Raw genomic sequence first — 26,470 nt, forward strand, 5'->3', positions numbered from 1 at the left:
TTGTTTCATGGACAAGTAACCAAGACAATGCGTCTGCATCGGTAAGCAGCGGACCAGGGCGGCGCTAAAGACGAAATTGAATCGATAAGGGTAGTTAGCCAATTTCAGGGTTGTCCCATATCAAGATGTGTCAGTATTTGATGGTCAGTTAAAAGTGTGAAATTCGCTATTTACAGGTCATGTCGGAAATGCTGTACATCTTCAAGACAGCCATTGCTTCTTTTTCTGCCATGTTGTCATTAACTTCTGCAAGCTTCATTGTGTAGATGTAATATCCCCTCACATGGTACATCGTGTTGTCGAGGCAGCGTGATGGTTTCTGATAAAGCACTGCACCAGTTACATAATGCGATGCGTCAGTGTTAAACACAAACGGTAAAGAGAAGTCGGGAATGCGCTGAATATGATGTGATGATACTGGCATTACCAGTTCCCAATAGGCGCTTTCACGCTCATCGTTCCACTCACATGACACGTCTTTCTGCATCATTCGTGTGAGACATTTCGTATCGATTGTACAGTCTCTTATGATATCGCTAAGTTGCCCAGAAAGGCCCCCAAAACGCAGAGGAAAAAGTACGTTTTAGGGCTTCTTCAATTGGAAATTGTTTTAACGCATTCTTGCTTTGTGCCTTTAGTGCAGCCGTCGAAGACCCTGCTGAGAGAAACTACTTTCTATTGGAAGGACCCTATTTTCTTAAAATTTATACTTTGAGTTTAGCGAGGCAAAGAGCTTAGAGGACGTGGGAAATACGATTTTCGTGCTCTTATTTTGCCTTGGAAAAAACGATAATGTCTTCTATATAAACGTTGTAAGAGCTGGCCAAGTATGGCTTCCGGATGTCATTCATGGTCTTTTCCAACTGTGTTGGGGCGTAACAAATGGTGTGCAGTTTTTGCTTTTCTCAGTCAATGAATTCTGCTAAAAGCCTTTGCAGAGATCGATCCGTGAAAACTAGTGGCCACCATCGATTTCGTCGCTAATAGCCTAAATGTTCGGTATTGGAAATCGTATTACCTCTCTCTGGCGGTTTCTAATTCTGGGATCAATACGAAGGTCCCATCGTCTTTTGGGGCGATGGTTATAGGCGAAGCAAACGTGGAAATAAATAAATAAATAAATAAATAAATAAATATATATATATATATATATATATATAATCAACGAGCGAGAAGCAAGGGAACCGGCGTGGCCGAAATTTATTAATCATATCATAAGAAGCCCATCAACATAGACGCGAAGGACAACATAGCGGAGATTACTTCTACTTACTAATTGAAATAAAAATAAATGATAAATAAATGGAAATGAAAGTGGATGCCAAAACGGCGCCAGTGTATCTGAATTGGTAAGAGCATCTCACGCGTAATGTGAAGACGTGGGCTAGTATCCAACCTGCGGCCAGACTATATATATATATATATATATATATATATATATATATATATATATATATATATATATATATATATATATATATATATATATATATATATATATATATATATATATATATATATATATATATATCTTACAACTAACTGTAGTCTGCCCTTCGCTCATCGAAGAAGCAGGGCGTGCGTCGAGTGAGCTCCTGAACAACACTTTGCAACGTGGTGAACGCGGCTCAAAGCGTGAATCAGGGATCTCAAAGGGGTGAGACATAATGCTAACGAATTTCTCTCACGTTTAGCACGAAATCGCCAGTGAACTTTTTCGTTTCCAATTTGTGACCCATTTTCTCTACGGGGCTTTCCAAACCACTATTTTGTGTGCAATCTCAAAGATGCCTTCATGTAATTTCGCCATCGGATGACAGTTTTCTACGCAGACGAGATCTGTGTGTTTCATTCTAATGTCGTCTTCATGGTAAACTAAACGCAATTGGCTTCTTGCCTTGAAATATTTCATCAGTTTAGTACCGTCTTCGACAAACAAACCTTGTCGTTTCAATTAAAGTCTGTGTTAACTTTTTTATGTCAGAACGAGGTAGAAGGAGGTAGTTAAAGGCGTCGGGTATTGCAAACACGGGAATTGTTGCGCAGTGCCCTCAAATTCAATCACTAATGTTGCCTGCTGATTGTGGGAAAATGCTGGCACATCGTAATTCTGGACATGCAGGGCTCTCCCACTATGGAGACCACTGACATCTCTTCTTGGTTATGATTGGCACACGGACCTGTTTTCAAATCGAACTCTCGGTCATGACATTGACGTGAAGTATGCTAGAGTACACAAGGTCCGCAGCTCGTTGGAGCCTTCCACTCATTAACCGCATTCATGAAAGCTCCTCCTACCTCATCCCCTCACGCGAGGCATTACGCGATAGAGTGCCGCCGTGCGCAGTGACTCAGCCCAGTCCTCACCCCACGACTTGCCTCGGAAGACATTGATCGAATTCACTGAGAGATTGGATCGCCTTCCCGCTTTTATTTTATTACTTCCCCTCACTAGCTGGACTTATAAGAAATTTCAGCATGGTACGCCTGAATCTTCACAATCACAAAATAATTTGATGAATACTCTAATGCAAAGAAAACACGCTCGGAGCAGCCCTAAAATAATTTTTTTTTTATTGGGCGCATTCTTTGTTACCGCTCTAAACAAGTTCCGTGCTTCTTGTGTCGGACGGTGCGGGCTACAAGAGAAAGACGGGCACTGCTGCATTGGCCGGAAACTACATGCAACCAGGAACTGCCGCCTCTGCAAATAAGCTTTCGGTGTGCCGAAAACTATTCTGAAGAGGCATTCGCGAAAGCCCGTTGAAGAAAAATGAGCGTATTAGAAGCCACAGAACCTTCCATTACATTTCTTCAGTGCCAAGGACAATGAAAGCTAAGGGAGAGAATCCAGAGCCGAGCCAAAGTCTTACCTCGCCTACCCGCAACGCCAGGTTGTTGGCGAATGCTGCTAGAAGGCTCGCACCGTTTCCCAATATGTAGAAATAGTAGAGGGAGCTTGAAGGAAGCGAAGGGAGAAAGTATGCACTCAGCATGCAAGCAGGTGTTCTGCCAGTGACGCGACTCGCCCCAAAAAGAACTAACTGGCAGCGTTCGGTTCACGAGAACTGGCGTAGCAAAGAAAGCACCAGGCTGTGTGAGCATTCAGTGCGGAAGTCGCTGCGAATGAGCCCACGAAGCTTGCTCGATGGCTCAGGGGACCTGCTACAAGTGCCTCAATAGGAAGTATTGAATGGTGTTAATTTTTGTGATGGTCTCAATTTGTTCCTTCGACCTGTTTCATTTTAACCCCGACCACCAGGCAAAATGAGACGTTTCTTACTCTATAAAAGTAATATTTATTTAATACTTAGACTAATGCCAGTGCCATTATCTTCTTAGCTCAAGAAAGAAAAGGTTTAAAGTACGTTCTCATTGCATTTTCTCACAGTTATCCTTAAAACGAAAATAACATAAATTTTGCAAATTTCCGTGTCATTCTACACAGCCAGGAAAGCTGAGCCCGGTCGATTGTTAAGCGCTCTCGAAGTCACCAAGCTATGTGATATGGTTACGTATTATCTTTCATGGGCATCTGTGTGCTATACAGTAGGTGGAATGATAGGAAAACTTGATTTTGCGCTAAGAGTTTAATTACTACACGAGAAAATTAAGCATTTTTTGAAATTCGCGCTGAAACCCCAGTGCCGGAACGTCACTAACGTCATGGATATTAAATTATTTGCTTGTATTAGGACCTGTAGTGGCTCATAAAAGTTGTCGACATTTGGTGCGTAACCTTAGTTATCGAAACCCAATATGCGTAATATGCATTTACTGATAAATATTGAGGAAGACGAAGTGCTTCTCTTGCGGAACACATCTCGCCCGTCTCTGTGTTTTTCTGGACTTCTTACTGCACCTGTGGGGTCTACCGCCCCCTCCATCGCGGTGATGGATGTACAACACCCCGAGGATCCTCCCGGTTCCCGTTCACCCGCGGACATCGGTTCGAGGAAGCGAGGAAGTACGTCAAGTGGTAGCGAGGACACAGAGCTGTACTGCGCATCAGGTGACGAGTCCTCGGAGGACAGCTTTCGACTTGTCCAGTACCGCAATGCCAAACGAAGAATTATCAACTCATCTTCGGCGTCCAGCTCGAACACTGTGAAAACAGCTCCTCAGCGATGGCCTCACTCCATCCTGTTTGTGCCACAGAACGCTACCGACAACCTGCGCGTCCTCAACAGGCAAGCACTCTCCGTGTATCTAGAGAACACCGTGCCAAATGAGATCAAGGATGTCAGGATAAATACTAGACGAAACATCCTGGCAATCGATGTGATGAACCCGAGTGCACTGACCATACTACAACATGTAACGCAGCTGGGAAACATCAAGGTCCGATCCATCGTGCCAACGAATGGTGCCACAATAACTGGAGTCATCTATGACATTGACAATGAAATATCTAATGCAGACCTCCCAATTCTCATAAAACCAGCAAGCGAACACAACGTGATTGTGCATGTTGGTCGCCTCGGCAACACACGTTGTGTGAAGATAACCTTCAAAGGCGACTGCCTTCCACCCTACGTGAAGGTCGGCCACTTTCGCCACCAGGTTCGACCATTTATTCCAAGACCAATGCAATGCTTCAATTGTCAGAAGATTGGACATGTGAAGGGCGTTTGCAGAAATTCGGCCGTGTGCCCTCGATGTGCCGAACGCCACTCAGAAGACAACTGCAGCGCAACCACGTTCAAGTGTCCTAACTGTCAAGGTGATCACTGCGCCTCTTCCAAAGACTGTCCCCAGATCAAGAAAGAGTTCACCATTCTTAAGCAAATGGTGAGAGACAACTCTACCCACAAAGAGGCCGCTGTGAAAGTACGGCGAAGACGACGTCACCGACAACGGTCTTCACGGCGGAAAACATCAAGCTTTCAGGAAAAGTCCCCTCGTCAAGCATCATCATCAGCGGACGTTTCCAGCACTCCGATCACCAATGTTGGAAGGGAGCAAACTGCCAGATCTCTCTCCACAAAGGAATGGCCGCCACTTCCGCGTACACGACCGCCAGAAGAGCCGCAGAAGAAGCCGCCCCCAGTACAGCAAGGTGCTGTATCCGAGGAGTCGCGGAAAACAGATGAGCAAGTGATAGCACTTATTAGGCCTTTAATGAATGCCATTCGCGTGCTGCTAAGCAACATGCACACACCGTCTGCCAGAAGTGCGCTTCAAGTACTGGACGCTCTGAGTCCGGTGCTTGCAACCCTTGAGTAGATCATGGCTCCACAGCCACGGTCTTTTAGGGAAGAGGTCCGACAAGCAGCTATTTTTCAGTGGAATGCCCGCGGACTCAGAGCGCGCCTTTCGGATTTCCGTCGCTTCGTGTTCGCCAATATGTTTCCCATTATCGTCATTTGCGAGCCGAACTTATTGAACAAAATCAGGCTTTCTGGATATGAATCATTTATGTCGTCAGCTGTTTATGAAAACAGTAAGGTTTTGGTGTTCATTCGCCGTGACCTCACCTACACTCATCAGCCTGTACCACCTAATGACAGTAATCAATATATATGCCTAAACGTAAGGAAAAAGAATCTGGCCTTCACTTTTGTAGGCGCCTACCTATCTCCGTCAAGTCGATTTGATTACAAAAGACTACGAGACATCCTTTCCTCAACTTCCAATCCCTGGGTCATCACTGGAGATTTCAACGCCCATCATACACTCTGGGGAAGTCCGATCATCAACGCAAGAGGCAGAGCTCTGGTATCTTTCGCCTCCAGTAATGAACTTTGGCTGCTGAATGATGGAAGTCCTACGTTCTTACGTGGCTCCACGTACAGCAGCTGTCTTGACTTGGCTTTCGTCTCACGAAGCCTAGTCAGACATGCAGGGTGGTTTGCGGACATAGAGACGCACGGAAGCGACCATATCCCCACGTACATCAAGATCAGAGGATTGACCGCTTCCAAAATACGGGATACGATCCAAAGAGTGGACTGGCCTAAATTTCAGTCTATTATGGAAGAACACTGCGACGCCAATCCATCTTTCGACTTGGAAGAGGCAATCAAGAGCGTGGTGCAAGACACTATGCGTACTCTAACATGCTCCTCGAAACTTAATGATTATGATGTGGAACTAGAACGACTTCGAGCAATCCGACGACGTGCTGAACGAAGATACCGACGTACGAAAACAATGGACGATCTACGGACCGCCAGGCGCACGCAAAAGAAGATACAGCGCCGGTTAGACAAGCTCGAATCGCAACGTTGGGCTGCCTTCTGTGAGTCACTAGATCCACGCAAGCCTTTATCGCAACTATGGAGAACGGTGCGCGGACTGCGGACACTTCCCGTACAGCGATTCCCATTCAAGGCACTTGCCCTCTCTCAAAAGAGATCGGAGATTGACGTGGCAGAGGATTTCTGCGCCAGATTATCCGGCCAACTCACAGCTACCAACATTCCATCGCCTTCGAGCAGCTGTCCGCCACCACGTGATCACCGGTTGGATCTACCATTCTCGATCCACGAACTTAAGGCAGCATTAGCTTTGTGTAGCCGCACATCAGCGCCAGGACCTGACGGAATTTCCTACCGAGCTTTGTGTCACCTGGGCGAGCGAGCGAGAGGGGTTCTTCTTGAGGTGTACAATGAATCTTGGAGAAATGGCACGCTACCAACAACCTGGAAGACAAGTCGCCTTGTTCCACTGCTGAAGCCTGGCAAGTCGCCGTTGGAGCTCTCCTCATATCGCCCGATCGCTTTGGCGAGCTGTGTGGGCAAAGTAATGGAGAGGATGATCCTAGGACGCCTGGAGTGGTACTTGGAGTACCACAACACCTACCCAGATGCCATGGCGGGCTTCCGACGCGGTCGATCATCGATCGATAACGTCGTCGACCTGGTCACCTACATTCAACATGAGAAACGCCGTAAGCGTCTCTGCGCATCCTTATTCCTCGACGTTAAAGGGGCGTATGACAACGTTACGCATGAAGCCATCCTCTCTGCTCTCGCAGAGGTAGGAGTGGGTGGTCGGATGTTTCAATGGATACGGAGCTATCTATCCATGCGATCCTTCTTTGTAAGCACCGAGGAAGGCCATACTTCTCTACATTATAGCTACCGCGGCGTCCCCCAGGGCGGTGTACTTAGCCCCGTGTTATTTAATCTAACACTAATTGCTCTCCTTGAGCACGTGCCAACCACAGTCAGGGTATCAATGTACGCGGATGACATCTGCATATGGACATCTGCAGTAACACGCCTACAGCTGCGAGCGAGAATTCAGAAAGCCGCGACACAAACTGCTGTCTACCTCCGTAATCGAGGCCTCGAAATTTCCTCCGAGAAATGCGCACTGGTGCCATTTACGCGCAAACCCATGGCAAACTACAGTGTAACGATAAATGGCCAAGTAATACGATGGGTCCGATCGTACAAGTTCCTAGGTGTCATAATCGACAGGGACTTGTCATGGAGCCCACACATATCTTACGTGAAAAAACGGTTGACAGGCATATGCCACCTGTTCAAATTTTTCGCTGGCAAGACCTGGGGAATGTCGCCTAGTGCCATGTTACAACTGTACAGGGTGCTTTTTCTGGGATTTCTGCGATGCAGCTTGCCAGCAATAAACAACACAGGCAAAACGAATCTACGCACTATACAAAGTCTTCAGGGTCAAGTGCTCCGGGTCTGTCTAGGCTTGCCTCAGAGTGCTTCAACAGTGGCTACGATAGCAATCGCTAGAGACCACCTTGTCAAGACCCACATTGAAATTGAAGTACTCAGGACCCATATAAGGCATCTAGCCAGGACTCCTCGTCACCATTTAGCCTCTCTACCAGCGGACAGGCCACACACATCTTTCAGCCAAACGATAACTGCATATGATGAATCATTGCCAGCTTGTTTCACTCCGGCTGCGAGACCTTCGATCCCTCCATGGTGCCTCGCTCAGCCGAAAATCAACCTCGCAATACCTGGTATCTCGAAAAAAGCTGATCTGTCATCACCAGCCCTTAGACAGCTCACGCTACTATATTTGTACGAGAACTACCATGACTCTACGCATATTTACACTGATGGATCTGTCCTTCCAAGCAGCTCCGCGGCGGCAATCGTCATACCAGCGAAAGCTACAACAATCAAATTTAAGACGACCCACGCGACAACATCGACAGCAGCAGAGCTCGCAGCGCTCTTTACTGCTCTTCATCACATTGGTGATGAACCGCCACACAAATGGACAGTATTCTGTGACTCGAAGGCGGCACTGCAGTCTCTACTGTCACCTTTACGACGCGGACCGCACGAGCAACTAATATTCCATATTACAGAGACATTACACCATATAAGTGATGCAGGCCACGACATAACCTTTCAGTGGCTTCAGTGGTCGGCAATGAACGGGCGGATCACGCTGCCCGCTCAGCCCATACTGAGGAGCGCCACGTCCCCATTCCTCTTTCTAGAACTGACGCTGCACGGAAGCTCCGCCTACTTGCTCGGCAGTGCACCGCGTCGCAATGGAATGAGCCACATTTAAGAAATCCGCGACTGCACTCACTTGATCCAACATTAAGTCTTCGAGCGCCATCACAGCTTCGCCGTAGAGACGCCACGCTTTTATATCGACTTTGGTTGGGCGTTGCCTTTACTAAAGCCTATGCCTTCCGCATAGGGATGACCGACACCCCAACCTGTGACCACTGCGGCCATGACGAATCAATTGGCCATATTTTGTGCACCTGCCCGCAGTACAGTCCTCAGAGGGCATGCCTCAGCCAGGAACTAGACCAACTGGACGACCAACCGCTATCCGAAAAAAGAATTCTGCAACATCGAAAGGACCTACCGTCACAGAAGAAGGCCGTGCAAGCGCTTTTGCGCTTCTTGCGATCTACCGGCCTGTGTGAACGACTTTAACTGGAACGCCTTTTGTGTGTGTGTCTCCATGTGTGCGCGTTCGTTTTTTTTTTGCGTTTCCCTCTCTGTCATCTTTCTAACCCCTATCCCCCATCCCCAGTGTAGGGTAGCAAACCGGAGACTCATATCTGGTTAACCTCCCTGCCTTTCCTCTTCATTCTCTCTCTCTCTCTCTACTGATAAATATTCAACTAGGCCCCGAGAAGACACGACAAAATTTGTGACGCGACGGTGAGCTGGTGCAGAAACATCAACGCGGCGGCGCCACCAGTGTATCATGTTTTGAGCATGTTGTGGCTTAATAAATTTCTTGCAATGGTAATTAAGAATGGAATTTCGGTATTGTACAAGGGTGCTTACTAATACAGCTCAAATAATTTTTCTCTTGGGTGGTCGTGAGCAAATCGGTTTCCATTCCTTGCGAACTATTTTTCGTCTTTTTCTTTATGGCTATTCATTGTGCACATTAGAAAAAAAAAATGCATGTCGTGCATGCAAGATGCGTTTCGGAAACAATACCCATTGCTCTTCTTGCAGCCGCACTTCAGGGTGGAAGGTTCCCTCCATGCCTCGAGAGTGGAAGATGTTCCACGGGCTGGACGAAGTGTTCTGCACTCGCTGTTTCGGAGCCTCTGGAAAGTACAGAACCTTAAATGTGACACGAAGGCCATGACTGCACTGTGGAAAGATATACAGCACCATAACACGCGGTAAAGCAAGTTAGGAAATGAAATAACATCTACAAAAGAAATTATCTACTCAGTCATCAGGCTTCTCTCGATCGTGTTTAATTAACCTGTTCGGGCACTGAGAAGTTAAAGGTTCTTCACTAGGAACTGTTAACCTAAGGTTTCCACTAAGTTGCAACTCTAATTTAGATACAGAACTCCCGAGCACTCCTACAGAGATATATTAAAAGGAGATAAAAGACGTTCTCGCCACTCTGCTCAAGGCAGGCAAGATAACCGGTGCGACATTCACAGCCTTGGTACCGAGAAACTCCAGGCCCGGCCGCTTCTTCTTGCTATCAAAACTTCACAATATAAACAATCCCGACCAGCCTATAGTTTCCAGCAATGGACTAGCGACTGATAAAATATCCAGCTTTATTATTATTCTCATTAAGAACATTCCATCCTCATTTCTCTCGTGCATTCAAGACACAGATCACTTCCTTCGGGAAGTATCAAACCTGACGGTACCGGCGAAAAGTTACTTGGTCACTGTGAATGTCGCATGTTTGTACACAAACATACTCCAAACCGAGGGTATAGCTTCCTCAGTTTCAGCCTATACGCTGACTCCAGCCAACCTAGCCATTTAGAAACAGATACAATTGAGACACCTCTAAATTTATATATTAAATATAATCACTTCGAGTTCGGCAACAAGCATTATCTGAGAATCAACGGAAACGCCATGGAAACAAAAATTGCGTCAAACTGTACTAATATCTTTATGGCGTCGTTAGAAATTCCCTTCCTCAGAAATTAGGCCATAGAACCAATGTTCTACAAGTGATTCCTGTATAATATATTCTTTGTGTGAGCCCGCAGTGAACAAAATATCTTGCACTTCAGTTCGAACTTGAATTATTTGCACCCGTCAATTTGCTTCCCGTACAATTTCTCCCAAAATAGTATCCACTTTCTCGGCGTCACTTTGTCAGAGTGGAGGTCGCATTTCCACGTCCCTGCACAAAAACGCCGACAGATCGTTAGCAACACCTGCACTTCTATAGTAGCCACCCCCACCACCACGAAACAAGCACCTCCTACTCCCGAGCTCACAGATACAGAAGGATCTGTTTAGAATGTGCAAAATTTGAAAGACACGAGGAATACCGCTCTTGTGCGTCAAAAATATCCTCCAAAAGTAGTACACAACGCAATTGAGCGCGCGTGCAGCTTCGACCGAGCGCGTATAATGGGAGAAATTGCGAAAAAAAAACAATACTCAGTCTGATAACATGCACTACCGGTGCTCCACGAGTCAATGCCATTTTCGACAGCCATTTTAACATAATCAAGCAGAGCAGCTGACTCGCTACTATCTTCCAGTGGCCGCCTCATGTAGTATATCAAAGAACCAAAAATTTGGGGGATTTGTTGGTTAGGGCGAGGGCACAGAAGCCCAACATGCCCAAGGGTTGTCAACCGTGTGGAAAACCTCGCTATACAAGGTTTGTCATCACATAACAACAACAGACATAACCGATGCATCGAATTCGGTCATTGTATATAAGATTAACGAAAATCTTGATTGTGATTCCAGTAACGTCGCGTGCAAAATTCAATGCGAGGGGTGTAAGCACGAATACTTCGGACGAACAGAGACACGTTTTCGTATGCGGTTCCACAACTACCCCGCTCATGTGAAAAGTCTCCCGAATTTGCCTTTCACCAGGCACTTTCGACTGCCTTGTCACACCTTTGAACGCGTGAGCGTCGTCCTCTTGCAATCTGGTTTCCAACACATCCGTGCACGCGAGCAGAGAGAATCTTTTTTTCACACACAAATTTGGAACGAACTCCAAAAGAATGAGTGAAAGACCGGGACGGCTGACGTGCCTCCGGGATATGCTGTGAGAGAAGGGAGTGCGGATACGTGCTCTCCACTCGAATATTGAGACGCTGGTCACCGCTTGCTGTTTCTTCCGCATGCGCTTCAAGAGGCGAGCGGAAAAACAAATAAATGCTGTTTCCTTCGCCTATACCGCTCACGGGGTCATTCTGAGTGAATTACTGCCACTGCCAGGAATGCGCGCGAGCTGACGCGGTGTCAGTTGTTCGGTAAACGTTTGAAAACAGCACTTACACGGAGGCTCCGTAACTCGACTTCTAAAACTGTAAGCCCAAGGAGGACTCCCTCACTTTACAACCCTCGTGTGTAATATTGTAATATATATATATATATATATATATATATATATATATATATATATATATATATATATATATATATATATATATATATATATATATATATATATATATATATATATATATATATATATATATCCTTTTGACAAGTTGCTGGCTTTCTGTCGCCCTTCCGGGATCCTTCTCATCGTGCCTCGCTCAGCCATATCCAACTTGCCCTCTCTCCTGCTACAACGGCGGCACGCGCACCGGTGCTGCGCAGCGACCGTTTTCTCCTTTCCTGCCTCGGGTCAAAGGGAACCTATTATCGCGACCGCTACTCTCCGCCCCTCTCCCTCTTCTCCGGCTTATATTTCCCTCTCCCACAACCTCCTTGCCCAATAAACACGGGACTCCGCCTTCCTCTTGCCCTGCATCGTTGCCGATAAGGCTGCCGTAAATCTGCCAAAGCGCCTAGAAGGAGTCAATCGCTGTCACCTCTGTTCCTTTTCGGTGTGTTCCTTTTCGGTTGGACGTATGCCTGTCACTTTTTTTCCATAGGAACCGCCAGGCACGCTGTCTGCTGTCTTCACTATCAGTGCCGAAGTGTCACTTTTTTGTAAACCCTCGATTAAGAGCAGCCCCACCGGTCGAAACTGTAGAAACTAAATACCTCTTTTATATCGCTCAAGTTTCTAACGTTTGAAAGGTAGCCTGAAGAATGTTTACTTCCACACACACACACACACACACACACACACACACACACATATATATATATATATATATATATATATATATATATATATATATATATATATATATATATATATATATATATATATATATATCCGCAACATCACGGGGACCAGTGGTCCCAAGGGCACATATCCACTAGCACATATGGGCCTACATTTTTGGTTTTCACTGTCTCCAGGATGGGCCCACGAAAGCAGCTATAGGAACATACCCAGTAGGGAAAAGTGGTGGTACCTCGCTAAGAACATCGTCGTCGTTAAAACATAACAATGATTTAGTTGTGCTGAAGGGGAAGCCGCAAAATCTATTTCCCCCAAAATAGAAAACATGCTAGACGTGAGGCTAACTTTGCAGCAAAATACGCTTCCCAAAAGAATGGAGTGGTGCACAACACCGACGCGCTCCTTAGAGGGACAAGAGCGACGCAATTAAAGCTTTTTGAGGTATGATTACGTAAAGCAAGAGCAGCAGATTTTAATCAGAGGGGAGTGTGTCTCAGAGTGGCCGACAGGTGATTTCGCTCACGATGCAAGACGGTGAGAGCTGCCGACGCCGCGCTATTGATTCGTATGTTTGATTTACTTTCTTTTTATACAGTAGCGCGTTTACAGTACTTCCTTTGGTTTAAGTATCTCTGCCTCCCAAGCTCCTTCCCATGCACTGAAAGGAATCGCTTTTTGGCTGCCCAGTGTTTCCGACGGAGCAAGGACAATACATTTTCTTTCCCCTTACCGCTTTCTCGAGATCATGCACATTAGAGGAAGCGCTTGTGACGCTCACGACCTGCCACGGTAGCACAGTGGTTTTGCCGTTGTCCGGCTAAGCACGAGGTCGCGGAATCAAATCCCGACCGCGGTGGCCACATATAACGAGGGAGGCAAAATGCAATAACGCCCGTGTACCATGGATTGTGTGCCCGTTAAAGAATCACAGGCGGTCATAATTAATCCCAAGCTCCGCACTTTTGCGCGCCTCAGAATCAGATCGTGGTTCTGGCAGGTAAAAACCCCCCAATTTAATTTAAAAAAAATTTGATGAGGCTTGCGTACTCATCTGCCATCGCGTGAAATCTCGGCTGCGTTTCGCGTAGGTAGAGAAGGAAACCTCTCATTGCAAACGCATACTCAGAACGCGCTGTTTACTGTAGTAGACGGAACGATGGCTCGTAGACAGGTATTTGGTGCCTGCACTTAAGTGATACCTACGAATCTAATAGAGAACATAATCAAGCAATAAACAAAACACTTGGTATTTGAGTCTGTAACAAATATGCCACAAACAACACGGTTGGTAACCAAGGTAGTACATAAGCACTAACGTAGGTTTCTGAAGGGCGGCTCCGTGTATTCCACGCAATGTAAACACACACACACATGTATTCTTGATTTTATTTTACTGCCGAATCCTTGCTAAATTGAAAAAAAAAGTATGAACTAAAAGTATGAACCCCCTGTAACCTGTTTTCCTCATTGAAGGTGTCTAATTGGAACAAGATAATTTTCGCCCCATTCTTAGCCCAGTTCTCCTTTCAATGGTGCTGTGAAGTAGGCCTTAAGGCTATGCTGTACTTACCATGTATTGTGCCGAATTCGCTGAACACATGGCGAACGAACCTTCTGGTCGGCGGCGTTGTGGTCTGCTTGGTGCTCAGCTGGACCACAAAGAAGCGCTCAAGTAGTTGGAAGTCGTGCTCCTCGCCGACCACAGGTGGCCGCTTCTGGTGTCGGTTCATCGACGCCTGGTCATCTGAGTTGCAGTGCTTCTGGAACCTGAACGCCGAAAACAAGAGAGGCTCAACCGTCGCTCAGTTTTAAAGCCCACGAGACAGTTCCTGAAGAATAAGGAGCAGAAGAAACAAACGGCAGTGAACCAGCAACTTTTCATGTCCACACTGGAACTTCAAGTAATGAGAAACTGCTCTGTAGTTCTAGCTACACTGTTCCTGTTCTGCATATGCCAGTTATATCTAGAGGTTTAACCACTGTATACAAAAATCTTACACTATTCTCTTTGCCCGTCACTTCTCGCCATTAGGGGCGAAGCGAGCGATATCTAGCCCCATTAAATGTGGGTTCCGACTCTGTAAAATAAGCCCGGTGCTCTCCTACAGTTTGTTCCATGCAGACCAGTTTTCTTTCCGGGTATGTGATTATACAACCGAAAATATGCGCCGATCGCGAAGATAGTGCAATATAAATATGGGGGCCGATATCAAAAGTAGTGAAATCTAAAAAACGTGGGATCAACTTCGTTCACAGCGCTCAGCAATAACAAATTGAGCAAAAATTTACCCGCGACTGGGTGAAGTCGAACCCGCGTTACAAGGTTTCCGCAATCGCAGCATACCGACGTTTCAGTGCTCTGCGCCACGAATACTCGTGGACAGGGCGCGATTAATTCTCAAAAGTCGCACCCACTGGCACGACACACATCTCGGAGGCCATGCCTGGACTTCGTGGGCATACCGCTAGATGGCGCAGCGTGTCCAGAGGGACGCGCGAGAGAGAAGCACGACCTGCAGGATACGCCTCACACACGACGCGTTTCAGCTATTCGCATAGTTTGAAAGTAATCGTAAGTAAGTTCTGCATTAATTTTTAAGAGGGGGAAGTATATATATCCGCTGCTGCCTCTCCCTACAAGGCATATCGAAAGACAGAGAGAAGGTGATTGGTCCTATTGTCTTCAGCGCATTTCCGTATGTCGTGTAGCAAACACTCACTCGTCCAAGAGCACGTCTTGATCCCTGTTCCTAAGAACAATTTCCAGTTATGGCTGCTTATTTGTCGTCTATTTCCGTCGCATAGCCCTTTAGCCAGCGCTATTCTGCTACAAGGCTAAATGGACCGCTTTCAGTGATCCGCTGTGTATGTCCAGAGCGTTGATGTTGTCTGCGTTTTCCGGAGGAAGAGAGGGCGTGTGTGGGAGGCAGGATTTGTCTGGCACGGGGCCCGGCAGCGTGTCGAAAAGCGCCACCAGAGCGTGGCCTGGCAACAAAATGACGGTGTCCGTGATGCGCCCCCCCCCCCCTTCCCTGTCTTGTCCCATTAGAGGAGTTAGGACGATGCTACGACTATATGCTGTTTGTACAGTCTCTTCTAAATAGGGGAGACAGGTGAGGAGGCTGTTTTCCACTTAGTCGTTATGTAATCCCACCGGTTCACGCAGTGTCAATATGATCGATAGGCCGTTTATTTGATAACGACGCCAGTCCTTGTCAGCTTAGTATAGAGGGAAAAAGAAAGACTAGCGGCATCAGTTAGAGATTCAAGTGCGATGGTGGGGCAATAAGCAAGATTTCTGAGATGCTCCGCGGCGTACGCAGGGCGAGAAACGCGTTCCGTTAAGAAAAACCTGCACAAGCGGAGAATGCTAGAATCTCGATTAAGTCATGTCTCAGTATAGCGGCTCTGCGTTCCTAATGTTCTTTTTTTATCTCTAATTCTCTTCCCTTAGCAGCGTCGTGCCGAGTTATGTCGGTCGTGCATGCTGGGTGATAAACCGCGGGCGGGAAATTGACTCCAAAATTCGCTCCGACGTTGCCTCTATAAGGCAGCTGCGGTAACTTTGTGAGCATATCCTGCATTTCATTGTTAAAAGGCGCCGTGCGCAAGAAAGAAAACAGCACAAATGCAGAAAAATTAGCCACGGCATTGGAAGACGAAGAATGCTTAAAATGCGCGTCCTTGTGGAAATCTTGGCGCTGAGAAAGAATGGCCTAGCTCATGAACCCATGAATACCGAAGGAGCTCGCTGAATACTGGCTCACTTGGTACGTGGAGCTTTGTTTGTTATGCAAAAAAGAAAAATACTTAACGGCAGAAAGACACAAAAATTTGGAGGACGTTTAAGCTTCGGCTTTAAGAGTGGAACGCGATTGCATTCAAAGGTCCCTGACTGCTTCTCACGCTTCCCGGCAACTGCAGTTTATGTAACCGTAATGTTTACCGGGAAACACTGGCGGCCAACGTTATGCATCAAGGCGAGCTTTGTGGTTCTTTTTTTTTTTATGATGCTGTCCAAAGAACCGAGGGGGCCGCGCCGCTCCTTCTAAGACAGACCTCGCACGGCAGCTGGGAAACGCTATCACGTTAAAAGAAGTTTGTGTTTTTAATTTTGCACGGAACAGAATAATGTTTTCTCGTATGTTCAAGTTACAGTCCAGCACCATCATGTCTGTAGGGTCTGTGTAAGTCGTACTTTGCGATTTTTCTGATGCATTTTACTTTGAGCAATTCAATTAGTTCAATAACTTCTTTACGCAACACGAAAGGCCTGCGTGGCTTGGTATGCGTGGCTGCGTGGTTCGGAATGAATATTCCCGAAACGACGGTCAACGCTGGACGCCGTATGCCGACGCCGGATTTTCGGCGGCACGGGGCCCTTAACGCTATCACGTTAATACCATTTGGAATGTCGAGGGACTGTGATCGTATGAAAAGAATCCACGCAGCATTACTTATGTTTTCCTTTTTTAGGGGGTGAGACTAGTTCGGTGTAGAGGTGACTGGCAAATATAGATTAGTATTCTACTGATATTGCACGAAGTGGACAAAGTAGCATTATGCTACAGTGTGGTGGATGCCAACTTGCTCTTTCATTAATGTGTACCTCCAGCTTGCGGATTTCTAGAGATATAAGTTACATCTCAGTTGTCCAGCTTCAAGTGCTTTGTGACCAAGATACAGCTATATAAGGCTGGTAGAAAGCACGATGCTTCTCTAGTAAGCATAGTAAGCATTCAGTACCTGCCATGTAAGCACTAGGCCCTAGACGTTCGTAGGGAGCTTACTGAGATGGTTAGTTATATTCTGTGCATACAGACTGAAAGCTGAATGCTGAATAAAACTGAAAAACTGAATAAGAGCTTCGCTTTGTATTTCTGGGATAGATGCGATACGGGACATATAGGGCATTTTGATGAATTTCTGTTATTTCTACTTTACGTTGGTTTTGTGTACTTTCTTGCTAACTGTCACAGTGGAGAATAAAAATTCTGTGTAATTTTATTTTGTAGTTGGGTCAACGTTATACAAGGCGTTTATTCGCAAATTTCGCGCTGTGCTTTGCCTCACCTTCCAATAATCCCCCTTATGCTTTCTGCTGTTACGTTCCTGTTCACCCAAGTTGATGTAGCGATCTCCCCATTAACGCAATGTTCCAGACTTCGATTCCTGCACCAGAGCTAACTTTTCTTCACCAGCGGTCTCCTTCTCAGCCTTCTGAGAAAACTTTGGTACTGTGTTGTGTTGGGGTATAAAACCCAATGAACTTCGGTACAGATATTATTGAAATATTTTTTTCCTGACAAAGTGGTGCAGATACATGGAAGCTTTATCTCTTATGGATCTACTTCAGGATATCGCAACCTCAATGCCTATAAGATTTCATTTTACAGCTTCCAGTATTCTTTATTGATATTTATTTATGTACATGAAAGAGAAATAAGTTGTGGTGCGAAAGAGCAAGAGGACAAAACAGAAACGTCAACGTAGGCCGAATATGGGCCAAAAGGAAGCGGCTGCCGTCCGGTGGCCGGATGAATAAAATGCGGAGAATCTTTAAACATAAATCAACAGCGATCAGCCGGCAAAACAGTTGTAGACCTCAGCCATTGCTGTCTAAAACAAAACAAAACTTTCTTTCTTTTTTCCACCCAGGGACAGTAGCCTCGCGCAACGGCAGTAGTTTGTCATTTGCATTTTGTTGTGTCTAGCATAGTGACTATAGAGTGAAACAGCAGGCGATCGTCTTTCTGGGATGCTACCAAGCCCTCCACTTCTGAACAGAAAGTGTGCATTGTGCTTGGAGTCACGGGGCTGCATCTATATATTGTCGTTTCAACACACCGGGCGAACATCACCCGCATAACAAACGGCATATTCTGATCTCTCTCAAGCAGGATCGAGCTCCTATGCAAAGTGCGGTACGCGCTGCGCTGAGAGAAAGCGATGTGACAATTCTCATTTTTCTCACGTGCCGCCACGGCTCCGTTTCGATGCAGCCTCCGCGTGCGGTGCTTCGCGTCCGGCTCCATGCACATTCAGTGCTATAACCGAACAGCGCCACTGGCACGGTGCCTGCACCGAGCGTGCGACGGTATTTGCCGTCAAATCCGGCGCGCGGATCTGTTGGCGCATATATCGCTGAAGACGCTAGTGGATATCGGAAGGCGGCGTAGCAGCTATCGTGCCGACCGCGCGCTGGAGCGTTGGTCCAACGCCTCTTGGGCACTTTGCCACTTTGCACTGAACAGACGGCGTGGTGGTAGCGGACTGTAGCAGGTTCGTTTCGCCTGCCAAGCGAGGCCTACAACTGCTCCGTCTCAGCTTCGCTTGCAGTGTCATCGGGATATTTATTACACGTGTCCAGCAGATCGGTGTCTCTCAGAAATTTGAGAAGGCGTGAAGCATCATTGCGGGGTATGACGGACCCTTCTGGAAACACGGAGGCTCACGTGCAGGCACGCACGTAAAATACCTTTCTTCCCTTAGTTCAAAAAAAAAAAGAAAGAAGAAGAGTTCCTTTCATCGCAGTAAGTGTGGCACAACTACAGAAAGTGTTCAATGTCTCCTCTCTCGTTGCGGAGTATACAGAGCGGATAATGGGTACGCCCACCATGCCGGGTTATAGGCAGACCATGTCCCAACCCGACGCAGTGGCGACGCTTTCTCTCGATGAAGCCGATTGGTTACGTAAGGTTACGCAGACCCAAAGGGCGCTACGGCTGTGTCTAATTCATTACTCTATCGTCGCCGACACCGGCCACTTGGGCTGCGTAGGAAGATACACGACATACGAAGGATGAGAGGGGCGCTTTTATGTTATACTGTACAATATAAAGTTTCAGTGTGTCCGGCACTCCCGTAAATGCAGGCGGACTTGGCGTTCTTTCGGGTGAGCGGAGGCATAAACGTGAGTACCCTGCATGGCGTAGCCACCTGGTGGCGCAGAGCTCAATCAGACAAACACAGAGCTAATTTAGCAGTAACCCAGTGTATTCTACTTTGCTGCTGGCGTAAATTTTCGGCAGCGGTGTAATCATGAACACACTGCCGGCCAAACGCCCAGCTTAAAGCCTCTCCATCCATGGAGGGGCTATTGCCGAGCTCGCTTACATTTACCGGTATACCGGATGCTCTAAAACTGTCTTGTCTGAGCGTCATGCACCAAGCTTTGTGCAGCCCACTGGCAGAACTTGGCACTGATCGTACACCCGTGTTCAAACGTGACCGAACACATCCATAAAGAACATGCGAACTTGTGCACATTTGCAGAACTCGATCACGTAAAGCCAGTAGACAATGAAACCAAGAAAAGCGTATGGGGTAAATTACTTGTTTTGATTGATACCTAGGAATGACAAAAAAGTAAAGGGAAATGAAAGTAGATGAAAACAAAGCAACTTGCCGCAGGTTGCTTCCCACCAACTTGCTTCCCACCTGAAGCAAGTTGTTATTCTTGCCCACTTTCATTTCCCTGTATATTACAATTTCGACATTCCAATTAAAACAAGTAGTTTAGCCTACGCTTTTATTGGTTTCATTGTCTGTTGGCTTCATGTAATTGTGGCAAAAAAAAAAAAAAAAACTGGAGCCCTTGGCTTCCCTTAACCTCGCTTTTCTGCAGAACTCGCACGTCGTGCGATACAAAAGTTAGCGTCCAGCACGTCCATCTCATTTTGCTCCCTCCGCTCGCTAGGCTGTGTGCTGCAGCGCTATTGCCGCTATGGGAAGCTTCAGCACAAGCTGCCTGCCGTCAAAGTAGGAACGACGACAAGAGAGCAGCTTTTTTATATCTAGACATCTCACTAAATTTGCCATCTAAGTGTCTTGCCTGCAGTCGAGCACACACAGATAAAGTGGCCTCCTCATTTCTTATACAAATGCAGTCTTTTCTTTTTTTTTATTGAGATGAGAATAATTGGGGGAGCCGTTGTCACCGTATGCTAGCGGCGGCTTTTCTTCTTCACTTGGTTATATAAGTGAAAGATAGAAGTAAGAACTAGTAAGGAAGAATGCATTGGTTCTTGCAATAGTTATGTATCTAAACAAATACAGAAGAAAGTTTAGCACATAATAAAGGGAAACTAGGGCTCTTGTGGGAAAGGAGGAACACGCGTACGTGTAACCAATGTCATCATTGCACGAACAGCGGCAGAAAACGTTTCTTGGTGTAGCGAAACAGAAAATTGGCAAGATCTCTTCCACTCGGCTTAGCTCAGCCGTACGACCGGAAGCGGTCTTTCTTAGACGAGGACAGTGTACCCGCCTGCTATGCTCCTCCGGGTCGTGGGTTTCCGGGAACTGGAAGGCACAGCAGTGGTAAGGGTAGGTGAGGTGAGCCACCCTTATAAACCGGAAGTGGTAGACAGAGGGGAACTCGCGCAGTGCTGGAGCGTCGCGGAGCTCGAGCACTTCTAGGGACTCCAGTCCACGGGTGGGTAGTTTCGTAAGGCTCGTCTCGGAAAGGTCTCTGCGAAGAAGAAAGCGGGGGGGGGGGGGACAACGGAGCCAGTGAGTGAGTCGCTGTGGATACGCTGAAGTCCCACACGCCTCGGGTCACACACTTTTGATATATATATATATATATATATATATATATATATATATATATATATATATATATATATATATATATATATATATATATATATATATATATATATATATATATCGGCTCGACCCGCCGTGGTTGCTCAGTGGCTATGGTGTTGGGCTGCTGAGTACGAGGTCGCGGGATCGAATCCCGGCCACGGCGGCCGCATTTCGATGGAGGCGAAATGCGAAAACACCCATGTACTTAGATTTAGGTGCACGTTAAAGAACCCCAGGCGGTCGAAATTTCCGGAGCCCTCCACTACGGCGTGCCTCATAATCAGCAAGTGGTTTTGGCACGTAAAACCCCATAATTTAATTTTAATATATCGTCTTGGGTACTATAGTCGGATACAACTTTAGAAAAAAGGGGGCGTTTACTCCTCCGAGGCGGATGCACACGAGCATCCACCAATGGGCGCGCACTCTGGACCGACGTCATGCGCCGGACGGCCGGTGACTTCGGCGCTTCGGTCACCTGGGCGGGGTCTCCCCTTTTTTCTAAAGTTGCGAACACACAGAAACAAGAAAGGAGACGGGACAGAGCGCCACTTACAACTGCTTTAATCGGGGGCACACCACACACGTATATAGCCGTCTTAGACGCAAGGAACACAATCAGATCAAAATTGATATGGAAGCGTACTGGTTCAATATTTGTGTGTGGTGTGCCTCCTATTAAAGCAGTTGTAAGTGGCGCTCTGTCCCGTCTCCTTTCCTGTTTCTGCGTGTGTTCGCACCTAGTACCCAAGATGAATTGTGACCAACTCGCCCAACAAGACGTCCTTTTAGGATATATACTGTGTTGAACGCTTAGACCTACATTGTCCCAGCAAAAAATGAAGGTTTATTAGTTTGCGCTCAGGAGTATTGTATTCAAAGGCTCCTTGTCGAGAGCGTCAAACATAGCGCATAAACATACATTCTTTTAATCACCACTTCCAGATGAAAGTGATTGAAAACTACCTGAACGCGTCAATGACAGGGTGGCGAAACTAGTGATTGTGTTGCGCTTATTGTGGCTGCGTCATGATGAAACAATACCGGAGCTTAGCGGTAGGGGCATTGTTCTCTCACTAAATGACAGATGTTCATGCCGGAGATTGAAATTACATGTTGGATCAACCTCACTGAAGCTCTTACTGGTTAGTCGGTCCACCCCATTGACGCAACTTAGACGTGACTTGGCGCTAACTGAAACACTACACACTACGGCCTTGCGCTGATGAATCTTGAAAAGCTTCGCGATATGCCGCATGCTTGTTCGTCGTCTTTTGTGTTTGGCCTGCGCGCGCACGATCACTCAAAATGCGTGTCTGGTCGTTCTAAGGTTGACCCACTTTCATGTCTGTATTCATGCGCTTACCAAGCACAATGCTTCGAACATCGCTTGCTACTTTTATGTCGCCGAAGACGATGGATGAGGTAGCCTATACATGAGCACTTATCCCTGCATCAGGAAAACCGCCAGCGCTCGTTCATGAACACGGGAGCCGTCGGCGGTTGCTAGTAGCTTGTAGGGGACAAAGGAAGGCGTTGTAAAATGTTTTTCATTCGGTGAAAAAAAAAAACTAAAAAAAAGCCACTTCCGTCCGTGCGACATGTCTCTTGAAAAATTAACGTTTCAAAAAAATAATGTCGAGTAGAATTTCGCAAAACAGAGTATGACTATGAAATCCCCGTCACCTTAAGGTGCAAACATCTAATAATGAAAAAAACATTAATGATTTTACGTGCCAAAATCATGATATGGTTATGAGGCATGCCATGGTGGGGGACTCCTGATTGACTGCCATGGGGTTCTTTAACGCGTACCTAAATCGAAGTACACGAGCGTTCTTGCATTGTGCCGCCATCAAAATGCGGCCGCCGTTTGTCGGGATCGTACCCGTGACCTCGAACTTAGCAGCGCGACACGATAGCCTACTGCCGTGGTGGCCTACCAAGGTTCCCACAGCGGGTGTAAATACATATCTAAAAGCCATGGTGTTTAGATATACGTTTACAACCGCCATGGTATAAAGTATAAAATTATCCTTCATGACTGCAGACATGAGGGATAATTTCTTATTTTTAAACATGCAACATCACATACTAATTTTGTATGGTAATTTATTTCATGTTTCATCATTAGAGGAAATAGAAGAGTACTTGCAACACTACTTTTGTTTGAAAAGCTCTCGTAACGGGTGCCTGATTGAAGATATGAATACGTAAAGCTATAATTAAATTGACTGAATTTCAACGCGCACTGGTGTATTTTTTCAAGGTTTTATACACGACTCGACGAGGGGCACATTACCTGTGTAATAATAATATATGGGGTTTTACGTGCCAAAACCACTTTCTGATTATGAGGCACGCCGTAGTGGGAGACTCCGAAAATTTTGACCACCTGGGGTTCTTTAACTTGCACCTAAATCTAAGTACACGGGTGTTTTCGCATTTCGCCCCCATCGAAATGCGGCCGCCATGGCCAGGATTCGATCCCGCGACCTCGTGCTCAGCAGCCTAACACCATAGCCACTGAGCAACCACGGCGGGTCACATTACCTGTGTGTTTTCCTTTGAGTGTTATTTTAACAGTAAAGGAAGTAAGACCTTTTTGTCAGGTGTCTCGATAGGACGGGACACAATCACATTACTTTGCCGCCGTCCCGCGTAACATATGGATGCCAAGGCTTAACGAGCATTTTTTGAGTAGTTATACCATTTAGGTAACAGCGAGAGAGAGAGAGAGAGAGAGAGAGAGAGAGTAAGGTTAACTAGGCTTATTCCAGTTTGATGCCTTAGACGATGGGAGGGAAAGGGGAATTTAAGAGAGAGGGGGAGAGATGAGTCCAGATCATTCGCACGCACTATGCAAGGTCATCATCATCATCAGCCTGGTTACGCCCACTGCAGGGCAAAGGCCTCTCCCATACTTGTCCAACAACCCCGGTCATGTACTAATTCTGGCCATGCCGTCCCTGCAAACTTCTTAATCTCATCCGCCCACCTAACTTTCTGCCGCCCCCTGCTACGCTTCCCTTCCCTTGGGATCCAGTCCGTAACCCTTAATGACCATCGGTTATCTTCCCTCCTCATTACATGTCCGGCCCATACCCATTTCTTTTTCTTGCTTTCAACTAAGATATCATTAACTCGCGTTTGTTCCCTCACCCAATCTGCTCTTTTCTTATCCCTTAACGTTACACCTATCATTCTTCTTTCCATAGCTCGTTGCGCCGTCCTCAATTTGAGTAGAACTCTTTTCGTAAGCCTCCAGGTTTCTGCCCCGTAGGTGAGTACTGGTAAGACACAGCTATTACATACTTTTCTCTTGAGGGATAATGGCGACCTGCTGTTCATGATCTGAGAATACCTGCCAAACGCACCCCAGCCCATTTTTATTCTTCTGGTTATTTCCGTCTCATGATTCGGATTCGCCGTCACTACCTGCCCTAAGTAGGTGTATTCCCTTACGCCTTCCAGCACCTCGCTGCCTATTGTAAATAGCTGTTCTCTTCCGAGACTGTTAAACATTACTTTAGTTTTCTGCAGATTAATTTTTAGACCCACTCTTCTGCTTTGCCTCTCCAGGTCAGTGAGCATGCATTGCAATTGGTCCCCTGAGTTACTAAGCAAGGCAATATCATCAGCGAATCGCAAGTTACTGAGGTATTCTCCATTACCTTTTATCCCCAATTCTTCCCAATCCAGGTCTCTGAATACCTCCTGTAAACACGCTGTGAATAGCATTGGAGAGATCGTATCTCCCTGCCTGACGCCTTTCTTTATTGGGATTTTGTTGCTTGCTTTATGGAGGACTACGGTGGCTGTGGAGCCGCTATAGATATCTTTCAGTATTCTTACATACGGCTCGTCTACACCCTGATTCCGTAATGCCTCCATGACTGCTGAGGTTTCGACAGAATCAAATGCTTTCTCGTAATCAACCGGGCACTCAAGTCTGTCGCCATCATCCGGGGTGTAATATATACTCTCTAGGTATGGACAGCCCGCCTTGCAGGAAGGGCTGATAAAACAGCACCACGGGATGACTCTCCCATTACAGGTCTGTCCCGAGAGAGAGGCAATGCTATTCTATGGTAATGACCGCTGTTTTGACGTAGTTTTCTGCACGCTCTTGTCTTGTGCAACGAATAAAATGGCATGGCTATGTTCTTCGTCAGAACTTCGTCGATTGCGCGCGCTTTCGTGTGAAATCACTGAAAGGATTCTATTCTAGGAGCTACTAAAGAGACATAATTTTGGGGCGCTATTTAAACGCATCCCGCGAGTAACCATTAACTCCCTGCCACTGACAAGGCAGAAAGGGCCGCGCCGGTCCTGCGTGCGATAAGCGAGCGGACTACGTCCATTGCTACGCCAACCAGTTGCCATGGCGACAAGACCTTCTTCCTTTCGCTGTACCTTTCGGTGGTACGTTGCGCCGATTTTCCGCCGGATGACGCTGTGATCATCGGTCTGTTTAAGGGAAGTGTGAAGAGACATTGTTTGGACACGCTCACCGCCGTATCCGTTGCGACCTGTCTACACCTCAAGAGTGTACAGGATGTCCCACATAACTTCAGCCAAGAAATTAAATATGAAAGGCGCGTGGGAAGGGAATTAAAGTGAACCCATACTATTCGCAATAGCCTATAGTAAGTCATTTTTTGTTTTCCCTATAACTCACTAATTAAGTTTAATTATCCCACTTTTTAATTATTGGCTGAGGACCTCAAGTATGATACGCAGATTTGAAGAACAAAGTAAGAAACCAGCAATCGAGTTATTTCCTTTAAGATACGTCTCACTTAGTCCTTTTTTTTTTCGGGCTGCAAAGAAAGCCCGAGAAATATGAAAAAAAAAAGCCACGTGACGGAGCGCTTGCGCAGTGGTACCGTGCTGCTCTCAAGCGTGCCTTTGGTGAATAAGGTCGGCTCCCGTCAGGTGACGGCAAAAATGCATGCTGCTGACCGAGCGCTGCCGATGAGATAAAGAATGCCCTGCCGCTTGCTCGTCACCAGTCACGTAATATACACCGTAAAGGGCGCAACCGTTTTTAGAGTGTATGGCTTTCTGCGCTGATGAGCTGTGAGACCACGCTCCCAGACACACTGGCGAGTCTGGCGGGAAGATTTGCACAGAAGGTGATTGGTTGTCTCGTCACATCTTCACTTAGCGTACACGGGTGAGTCAGCCATTCCAGTGAGATAATAGCTGTACGAGTTAGTGAAATCTACTCTGACTGCCAGCCGACACACATACTCTAAGAAACGTTTACACCCTTTGAGTCGTATCTTGCCACACAACAATAAACGTCATCTGTCTTGATCGCATTTTCTTTCTTTAAGGTTGCGAGCCCAGTACTTCC

General features: G+C 46.5%; 1 protein-coding gene across 6 annotated transcripts in view; it reads right to left on the minus strand.

The window, feature by feature from the left end:
* Positions 1 to 26,470, minus strand: part of Lgr1 (Leucine-rich repeat-containing G protein-coupled receptor 1) — a 261,257-nt gene that overhangs the window by 21,783 nt on the left and 213,004 nt on the right. For all 6 annotated transcript variants that reach the window (XM_070530926.1, XM_070530922.1, XM_070530923.1 and 3 more), the window contains 3 exons: positions 20,783 to 20,986; positions 14,084 to 14,280; positions 9,411 to 9,523 (listed from right to left, as the gene is read on the minus strand). In XM_070530926.1, the coding sequence (XP_070387027.1) occupies positions 9,411 to 9,523; positions 14,084 to 14,280; positions 20,783 to 20,986 (514 nt within the window). The remainder of the gene's footprint in view (positions 1 to 9,410; positions 9,524 to 14,083; positions 14,281 to 20,782; positions 20,987 to 26,470) is intronic.

Source organism: Dermacentor albipictus, chromosome 1 (genome assembly GCF_038994185.2).
Source record: "Dermacentor albipictus isolate Rhodes 1998 colony chromosome 1, USDA_Dalb.pri_finalv2, whole genome shotgun sequence".
NCBI lineage: Eukaryota > Metazoa > Arthropoda > Arachnida > Ixodida > Ixodidae > Dermacentor > Dermacentor albipictus.